This window comes from Hippichthys cyanospilos, chromosome 15 (assembly GCF_059441005.1).
Source record: "Hippichthys cyanospilos isolate Australia breed blue-spotted pipefish chromosome 15, RoL_Hcya_1.0, whole genome shotgun sequence".
Lineage (NCBI taxonomy): Eukaryota > Metazoa > Chordata > Actinopteri > Syngnathiformes > Syngnathidae > Hippichthys > Hippichthys cyanospilos.
Genome location: NC_142383.1, coordinates 7,567,947 through 7,578,614, shown reverse-complemented (window position 1 = coordinate 7,578,614; position 10,668 = coordinate 7,567,947). Strand labels below are relative to the sequence as shown.

General features: G+C 37.1%; 1 protein-coding gene across 1 annotated transcript; it reads right to left on the bottom strand.

Moving 5' to 3' along the window:
- Positions 1-848: 848 nt before the first annotated feature.
- swi5 (SWI5 homologous recombination repair protein) lies at positions 849-7,332 on the bottom strand. The gene is made up of 5 exons (XM_088435505.1): positions 6,879-7,332; positions 6,536-6,584; positions 6,337-6,440; positions 6,100-6,194; positions 849-1,636 (listed from the first exon to the last, which is right to left on the bottom strand). Exons 1-5 carry the CDS (start codon positions 6,980-6,982, stop codon positions 1,572-1,574), a joined length of 417 nt encoding a protein of 138 aa, XP_088291631.1. The 5' UTR covers positions 6,983-7,332; the 3' UTR covers positions 849-1,571.
- Positions 7,333-10,668: the final 3,336 nt, after the last annotated feature.

The window sequence follows — 10,668 nt, the reverse complement described above, 5'->3', positions numbered from 1 at the left end:
CACAGAGTATTTTTGATATACAAAATGTCCCCCAAACACAACATTTAAACTAAGACCGAGCTATGCTAACAATGTATTTTCCATTAAATTTGATTAAATGACTCAATTTTCTTGTAATTTGTCATTTGTAATTCATGATTGTAAATTTCTCCAAAAAAGTGTGCAAAGCCAGTATCAACTCACATCGTGCGTACCGATACCTTGAAATAAGATCTTGTATGCGCCCAACAACAACACTTGGTTGCATTACTCGCCCATCCCCAGTCTGAAGTAAAACTAAATAAAATAAAAAATGTGCACATCTAAAACTCCATGTCAATCAGAATAATTATTTCCACAATGTAGAAAATGAACAACATGGCAGGGAAGTCATTTTTTTTTTCTTTGAGATCTGCATAATAAATGCGTCAAAATTACATTAGAGTGCATCTCACCCTTCTTTAATCAAAGTAGCTTTACTAAATAACCATACTGTAACAGAAATAATTTTGAGCTCAAATTTATATTTGTTTGAAAACTATATGAAAAAGTTTAGTGACAAAAAATATTTGATGCTATTCATGTTAATTTTAGAATAAAAAGTTGATCATTTAAATAAAAAGGTAACCATTTGTTCATTTGTTTGTTGTCTTAGTTTTGTTTTAATGAATCCTTGCATACTTGGATTAATTGTTTTCCTAAAAATGACAATTTTGCTTTTCTGATATCATTGATCAGCAAAACCGTTCCCCCCAAAAATTATTTTGAGCCCTGCCCTTCATAACATACCTGTGGTACCCCACAGGTTGCTTCCATAGAAAATCAGTTAACTGCAGTGAGAGCAATGGTAGCAAAGAAATCAAAATCGATAACCACCTCAGGTGAACTGATTTTATAATGAGTAATTTACATGAATGTTTACCTTACGCTACACTCATTTTGTGCCCTTGAACAAACTCATTCTTGTGAGATGTTCTTGCTATACCTTATCAATAGTTGCTGGTGTTTTCACCAATATCAAAGTCTAAAAGATAAAATCTAAAAGCTTGATTCAATGTTATCTTTTACAATCGGACAGACAAATCTATAGTTATTATATATAGTTATAGTTAAAAAATTAGTTATATATAGTTATTCTTTCGGTGGGTGGAAGGGGGTAGACACAGCATCACTAAAAGCCACTGAATTTCTGTGTGAAAACCCACAAACTGTTTCAAGACAGATAAGGACACACCCTACTCTGTCTTTACTCATGTCAGGCAAACCAAACTGAATCGGTGACGTAACTTACGGCGCCAGGGATCTGTACTGTCTGCACAGCTTTTTCGATTGATGCCGGAAATTAATTTGAAGCAAAGAATACATTTTTGCTTCAAACTTTGAATTGTGGGATGCATTGTGGGATGGTGTTAACTGAAATTCCTAATGAATGGTTGGTGACAGTGGTACACATAACTTAACATCTTAAATATTACTATTATTAAATAAATTATTAAGTAACTCATGCACTCTGGTTGTAATACATGTCCTAGTAAATTAAAGCGAACCGTTTGCTCAACTTTTTAAGCATGTTCCAAACTATTATTTTACTGTTAGTCCTCCAGTTCCAGTCCAAAGTGGCTGTAGAGGTCTCGTGTGGTGGTCCCGCGTAGAGCAGCTGCAAGAAATAGAAAAGCAGGAGGGGTTAAACCTCATGGCAGGGTCACCCCCTCTCTCCTTCCAAGTCCCAACACTCATCGTCTTTTTAAAACAAACTACAAAACAATGACCAGGCTCACATCTTTGGTGTTCAAAAACCTAATGACTAATTTTTAACAAAAAATGTAATTAGTATTTATCTTTTTGTATTTTTGGGTGCCTTTAAAGCATATTTGGTGTCAACATTTTGTTGTCTTTTAAATGTGCAGTACACATACATTGGTAAATGATTGTATTTGGAACAAGACAATGATGACGCTTTGTCTATGCCCCATCATGTTTTCATAGCTGAAAGCAAATGAGGCAACATACCCATGTATGCTTTATTTAGTTCATTTTCAACCTATTGTTATTCACTGGGGCGGCACGGTGGAAGACTGGTTAGCACGTTTGCGTCGCAGTCCAGAGGTCCCGAATTCAATTCCAGCTCACCCCAGCCTTCCAGTGCCGAGTTGCATGTTCAGTCTGTGCTTCTTCGAGCACTCTGGTCTCCTCCCACATTCCAAAAACATGCATGGTAGGTATGTCGGACACTCCAAATTGCCTGTCGGTGTGATTGTGAGTGTGAGTGGTTGTTTGTCTGTGTGCCCCGCGATTGGTTGGCAACCACCTACTGCCTGAAGACGGCTGGGATAGGCACCAGCAAGCTTTTGAGGACCCTATTGAGCAACAAGCGATGAAAGAAACGAGATGGATGGAGGCTCTATCCTGGAATTTGCTTGTAATTATTATGGAAGTGAAAATTTCACAACGGATTGTTTTCAGGCAAAATTATTTTTCTTGGACTTGTCCTGTTTTGTGGTTATCTTTAATCTGCAATTAGAAATAAAATACATTTTACTCAATTTACAATCAATAGAGATATCTTTTATGCGTTTGCATTTTATCTCTTTTAATGCCTACTTAAGATTAATGTGTACTTAAATATAGTAAATAATATTACTAATGTTAAATGATTCTCTTAAAATCCTAGGGATATCCACAGGGACATTTTCATCATCATCTACAGTACATCCATGTATTCTATGGTAGTAAAATATATAAATAAATAAAGGGCACCCGTCGAGATGTACAATGGCGTGGCTGACAGATGAACATGTTGCGAAACAAAGTGCCAGTTGTCTCGAGTACTGCAGAGCATCTCCTCACATCACCATTCTCTCGCGACATGCTGCCCACCCGTGTGCGCCCCCAGCGTGACGGCGTGTAGCGCGTCAAACTCCGTCGTCCAAGCGTGGGTTCTTTGTGAAAGTGTGTTTAAAATGGGAGGAAGTTTCTGCGTGTTTGTATTAGACTGAACTCATGTGTGTAAATGGTGGACAGAGGTGGTGATTGTGTCTAAGTGTTGTAAATGATGGTCATTGTGCAGAAAGGGAAATGCTACCTCTATTTACAAAGGACTCATTATTGATGTGACTGGAGTGCACTGCGAGAGAAGCAAGCTTTAACAAAAAACTGTAATGTGTCAAGATATAACTAAATAAATAAACGTGTGAAATGAAGAGAACAAGTTAAAAGGTCACCTTGTCATGAGTGTAAAAGTGGGTAAAAAGTCCTTCGCCTATGATATTGGCTGTGATTCATCCAAGCTTTCCTCACATAGGCTTAAATTAGACAAACTTCCGCATTTTCAAGCAGGCGTTTGAACCTTGTTATTTCTAAACATTTTACCACACAATCATCTGAATACAACCTTGAGTTAAGATGACTTATCTACGCATACACTGCCTCATAAAACCAGATTCAGTGAAAGGTTTACATCATCCTATTTGAGAAAAAAAGTACAACATCATTAATAATAAGAGCTATTTATTGTGGAGTGCGGGGCTAAATAAAAGCAGCACTGGAATGTTAAACACTTCACATCAGATAATACAGTATAACAGATGCAAGGGCACTATGCACTCTGGGGGGCGCCATAACTCCAGTGAGAATTCACCAGTAGTAAACCGTAATTACAATACAGTATATTAAACTGACGTGTTTCTGCAGTTCCGACTCAATTTCACGTGAAAAGGAAAGAGGAGGTAAATATTGAAGTTACTACAAACAATGAAATTATTGAAGAGGAACAGAAGGAATTCATTTGAAATCAGCATTCCAACCAAAGCAAAACAGCGGCTGACAAACTGTGCATCAACTGCCTTGTATGAAGTCTTGTGTCACCGGGCGAGATATTGTAGCTTTCTAAATGTATTATTAGGTTACTTGCACTTGGAGTGGTGTATAAAAACAAAAGGATTTCATTATTGAGTATCATAATTTGAAATAATCAAATTTTAGTTCCAGAAGAACATGTACAAATACTGTACATTATTTATTGTTAAACTAAAAAGATAAAATAAATAACTATGACAAGCTAATTTACTGTGGGGAAAATGAAACCTGAGCAAAACTAAGGCTGTTCAAAAGGTAAAACTGTGTATGTTACAACTTTCACTGATTTACATTAACATTGTCTTGTGTTTGTACATTTTTCTTTATCCTATAGCTAATGCATATGCCAATGTACTTGGTACAACCCATTGCCAGGAACTAATGTGAGGATTGAAACTCTTGAGGAAAACATGATAAACAGTCAAACTATGGTAGCATTTACAAAAAAGAAACAATAAAGATATGACTTGATTATGAAATAGAGATCAAATCTTCCATGGGCAAACAAACTTCTTTCAGGTAGGGAAGTTATCAAATTTACAATGACTTGAAAACTAACAATGAACTTGAAACAGCTAACATTAAAATGTAAAGCCAATTAGAAGGCATATAATTAATATTACTGTTAAAAAAAAAGCATACCATATACTCAGTCTATGACTGATTGGTTTACTGCTTGCTTTCTGTGGGAGTAGGGCAAATCTAATCACGTGACCCCAAAGAATTGTATGAACATGTCAAAATTACCCAAACTATCTAGTGCACAGGGAAGAAAAAAAGAGGAAGGAAAAAAGAGGAGGGAAAATAGAGAGGTGAAGTCAAATGTAAGGTCAAAATGTACAAAAATGTACACAAATTACATTAAGTCAATCATCAAACTGAATTACAAAAGCTATTAATTTCAAGGGAAACACCTGGCAGTTACAAGTTGCCGGATCAACAAACAAACACATGTTGGCCATATTATCATACATCAACATTCTTTCAAAGAAAGTACAACTTAGAGACATTGTGGGCCAGATTTCACAGAGACTAAACGTGTGTGTCACTGACAGGCTGCTCTTTAAACCACACCATCTTTCTCACTACAAAATGTAATACCAACAGCGGCCAGAGGCGGCATCAACAAACAAAGATCAAGCCAAACAAAGCACAAATGAATGAACTGTTTCACAAAATCAGTTCCAAAACATTATTTCGGGTGCGGCCCACATGGCTTGGTGCCAGTTGATCCACAGACCGGTGGTTGGAGACCTCTGTTGTACAGTACATAGGTAAGTGCTTGGGCTTCATTTGAATCCTCTGGAGGAAAACAACACTCTGGTGGCATCTACTGGCTGACTCCAGAACAACACAAATCTAAACAAATCTCTATTTTTACATAAAATATATTATACAAAGTGTACTAACTTAGTATAATATCATAGCACTTGTACTAAACTAGGGCAACCTGATTCCCATTGTGGCTGCAAAGGAAGTACCAACTCAGGACAAGATGTCTCATGTTCAATTTTTGTTGGTGCATGTTCACTACTAACATATACTGCTTAGGTCTTCAAAGGCTGGGTTGTGTTTTTTTGTCCTATTGTAATATACTGTATTGTGAAACACTGAACATTATTAGCAAACATGGTGAAAAAAGAGAAACAATACTTGATTTTGATTTTGGTCATTATTTAGATGGAAAAACTACAATCTTTGGTATTTTCTTTTAACAGACAATTTTTTTAAATTTAATTACTTGTGTCCCTAAGAAACAGGATATGCAAGGGATGTCTTTTGTGTTTTTTTTTAAATGACAATTTTTCAGTGAGGCCATGAAATGACATGAACCTTTTGGAAAATGACATTTACAGTAGATGGGTAATGATAATGCTACCAGGCTCACAAACCACTTTCAGGAAGAGTGTGTTTTTTCTTAATAGCTGTCCCAAATGTTCACAATCCCAGAGTTATGTTTGTTTTTAATGTTGCCAAAAGGTCAATTCGCCCCTCACAACTTAAAATCTCTGTTAAATACAGCTGCATATTCAAATGCAGTATTGATCTGTAATGTGTGTATATTACCATTTTTCATATTTCTATTCTATTTTCCAATATTCAGGTACTTGCATTTAGTTTTTAAATGTGTGTAATGTAATAATTTAGAGCCATTTATCAGATTCATATAAATGCCTCTGCACAAAGTACATTGTCATTTCATACCTACAGGTACATTCATCAAAGTATTGATCTGTAGTGTGTGTATATGATCATTTTTCATACCTATTCTGCCCAGGAGAGACTGTCCAACGTCCTTGATATCGTTGTACTCATGCAGCATATCAATGTGACAGTCCAGCTCCTCCACTTTGTACCCTCTGAGAAAACACAACTTTATTTTATCCATGAAGAAGAATGAAGATAAATTTAATGGGGCTTGTTTTTGAGCAGTCCCCTGAAGTAAGGTGCATGCATTATATGCACATTCAATTTTAAAGGAACTAAAGCAGCTGTGCTCACTCCAACTCCAGCAGAGTAATCTCTGCATCCAGTTGCATTCTCCTCTTTTCCAGCTCCTCCACCTCTTCTTCAGGACTCAGTGTAGAAGGGTTGGTTACTTGACCCTTTGATCCCCCACCGACCAAAAAAAAAAAAAAAGATAATAATAATGACAACAACAACAATAATAATATCATAATCCTTTGAGGTGGGAGCTTACCGGTGATTTGAAGTTGGAGTGTACTTTCTTCAAGTTTGAGAAAGGAGTTCTACAAGAACAACAGATTTTTATTTATTTATTTTATAGTTGGCATATTTATGGCTCCTAATTTAAAATATTATCAAAATAAATGACAATGACAAGTGATTGTAATGGTAATTAAATAATTTATTCGTATTAGGCAAGCATTCTTTGATGAAAACATTAAATGGCTATTTCATATTTTATCAGCGAAGAAAAGAGGATGTATTGAGAAAACGTGTTAACGATATCGTTTAAAAACACAGATGTCCGTCTCAAGGCTAACTTCATTGTGCATTCATCGAACGTCCGTAAAATTGACCTTTTCAACGGTGCTCTCTTTTGGTCATTCCCTTCTGGTGTCGAAATCGGGCTTGCTGACATATTTTGGTCCCCGATATTTTCAGACACTTGCTCTGAATTCATATTTGCTCTAACATTAAGATTCGAGTTCGCGTGCCTGCTTTAAGACGTATAAAGAGAAACAGGAAGTTTATGTCTGGCGGGCTATGGACACACTGATATTTGATTGGTTAGCAAACGTAAAAGGCGGTGCTTAGTTGATTAGTAACTACGGCAGCCGACATAAATAAAACTTCAAAATGATAAATTGCGACTATATTTGGAAAAAAGAAACATGCGCCACTGTTAAAAAAAGAGACAATCTTTATGCGATCATGCTAAAGTAAATTAGAGGTGTAAATCCAACCACCAGATGGCAACAAATGACCATTTTATTAAACCCTGACGTATATGTCTCTCTTTCTTTTGCCCCTACAGCAGCCTATCCCCAATAAGACGAATATTGCATTATCCGGGAGCGACACTTTGACTTATACTCATGTGTTAATCTTCACCCAGGCCTCTCCGGAGATCTCGAATTCCAAGGCTGCCTCGCAGACTGATTCACCACCAACAGTGCTCTAACTCTAAATCACTTGTGGTGGATTAACAAAGCAAAAGGTCAAGTGGCATATGCAACAGACACTTGCATGAGCACATATAAGACTTTTGCAACGCACATCGGAAGCTGGAGATTGTCACCACGGTTCACTGGGTAAGTGGAGGGTAAGGAAACATGGTGAAAGATTTAGCTTCTAAAACACAGAAAGAGGAAAAGCTTCACTGAGCGAGAAGGAAAGATGGAGAAAATGTGCCGCTTCTGGCAATGGAGGACATAAAATCAAGTCCATTCAGTTTTATGTCCGCAAGATTCATTGCTTATTTATCAGTATGTACAAAGACAGAGAGGGTGGGGATGAAAAATTCAGACAGGAGATATGGCCTTTTCCTCCATTTAGAAAGATCACACACACCGGCTGCTAATGGCTCATGCATGGCATCGTGTGTGTTTGTGTGTGTGTATGTGTGTGTGTGTGTGTGTGTGTGAGAGGGATGGAGAACTGAGACCTGCCCCCCTCCAGTTGAGAGAACAGTACTGAGATTAAACCAAAGTTCTGCTCCACAACATTCCCAACAAATACGTATGGCGCAGCTGTGTTTGTTTATGCTCAAGTGTACACCCACTGGACAGAACATTAGGTTCACTTTCTAAATGTAATTAGAACTATATCTGACGTTGAGAGATTGTTTTGTTTTTTTGTTTTTCGCCCCATTGCAGTTTATATAATTTAAACAGATTTTTAGCAAGTCAGGGATAAAAGCCTGGGAAAATACTTAAAATAAAACACAATGACAATAAGTTGAAAGTCATTGTAAGTGAAATCCAAAGTTACTGCAATTGTGATAAAAAAAAACATGTAGGCCTAAAGTATGTGCACTTTGTACGTTTGCAAAACGGTAGTTATAGGGAAGGCAACATGTTTTGTGTTTGTTGGCAAGCCTCATATCTATCATTTTCATAATTCATGGGCATCCCAGCTACTCTGCTGTTGCATCTAAATTCTGCTGCTGGAGAAATGGTGAACAAACGATGGGCACATGTTGATACTCAAAAAAATCTAAATGTAAGTAGCACAGCACTTTTTGCTCACTATACTGATGAATTTGCATCTAAATGGTTAATGTTTATTTACACAAGTACGACACAAACAGCATACGCAAGACGTGTAGTGTCTATAAATGATAGCAATTATTTTATCTGCATACATACAAACTGTCGAATTGCTCTTCTTTAATTCAGTGAAATGAGAGCAAAACATTTTCAAAAGATTTTTTTAAGGCTTTGGTTAGACAACTAACTGAGACAGCTGTCAGCTAAAAAGAGGAGCTCACATTGAATGTTATTGCTCGTAAAAACGCCGCTGCAACACAGCGAGTAGAAAGTACTTGTCTGGAACTGGACTGGGCGCCAATCGACTGCAACGCACATATCGACAAAAACAACTCTTCGTGCACATTACAGTGTCTACAAAATTTAGAGTCTTCAAGAGACTTAACGTGTTTTTGGAATGTTGGAGGAAAATAAAGCTAATACAAATCCATGCACCGCAGAAATCTTAAATAGAATAAATGGAACCCCTTTATACCTAACATTTCACTAAGAAAATTACCCAATTATTGCTCAAAATGGGAGTGACCTCACAGGCAATGTGACCGATCCAACCATTATCATAACCATAAATCGTAAATAAATTTGCTTGCGTGGTGAAGTCCATAGCAGCTGTGTTTGTGCATCGGGCAGTGTACACCCTGAATTGGTTGTCATACAATCACAGAGCACACAAAGACAAATACACATTCACTCTCACAAACACACCTAAGGATAAATTAGAGTGTCCAATTTACCTACCATGCACATTTCTCAAATACAAGAAAAAAACAGACTATCAAAGATATCCCACACAGGAATGGGGAGAACAGGCAAACTTCACAAAGGAATGCCCAAGCTGGAAGCAAACCCACAATCTCTGATGAAGAATCACTCTGAGAATTTAGATGAGGAAAGGAAAATCCAATGAATACAGGGAGAAAAAAATAAAAAAATAAAACCATGTTCCATAAGCCTGGAAAAAAATTGTACATGCCACATAGACGTCACCGCAAATGTTTAGCCATAAAGTACGTGTAGGAGACTGGGAGCGCTCAGGGTGTTTTTTTTTGTTGTTTTTTTTTGACGCATAAATATTTTTTGTTTTATTTTTACCCAAATGTTTTTAGATTATAGGTTATTTTAGGCTTCAAAGTTATTCACAGGTGTAAACATGAGTCCACGTTGGGTCACAAACAAACCAATTTGGGCCCTAAAGGGACCCATTTACCACTTGGAACAATTTGATCTACTTTTTTTGGGGTTGTTTTAAATTTCTAGGTTTGTTTTGTGCAGCCAAGAAAGTGGTGTTAAATTGACCCAAGTATCAGTCTTTTATATTGGAATTGATTTTTTTAAACTATTTTATCATTTGAATTGGATTAAACATTAGTCAGCACGGTAACGTAGTGGTCAACGTTCAAGAGTGAACCTGTCACCAACAAACCTGCCAATATTTTGAGAAAAAATGTGACATTCCTGTTATATCAGTGCATAAATCATGATCTAAAACCACCATCCTGCAGCTGTTTTTGAAACTAGTGTCTGATTATTGTTGTCTTCTGCTTCCTGGTCACTGTTTGTTCCTAACAAGACCACATCTGCTCCTCCTCGCTACTCACAAAGGAAACAATACAAACAAACTATATTTTGGTTTGTTTCACAGCTGTCCGCGACAAGCTGTTTATTCCGCGCGAGATATTTAAACACAGAAACCAGTGATCCGGGGAGTGTTTTGAGTTTGAAGTCAAACGGCAGACACGGCCGAGAGCTAAATGTTACCATGGGAGCCCAGTGTGGACTGTCAAAGCTCCGATCAGATCAGCAGTGATGGAAGCAAGTTTGCGCACAGCTTCAGTCAGCCCTGAGGTGAAGACGCCTGTTTGAGAAGATTGCTAGCTTTGACCAAGATGCATGAGAGTGATAATGAACCAACAGCAAGATGAGGAAATGATAACCATAACATGTATTGGATGTCATATGGTAATTTCAACTATGAGGTGACTGAGTCATAGGAGAAAGCAGACGATATATTTATATATAAAGTATAACTATCCAGGAGAGGAAATAGATGCACTTATTAGACAAGTGAGTCAGAGAAAATGAATGAGAAATAGCACAG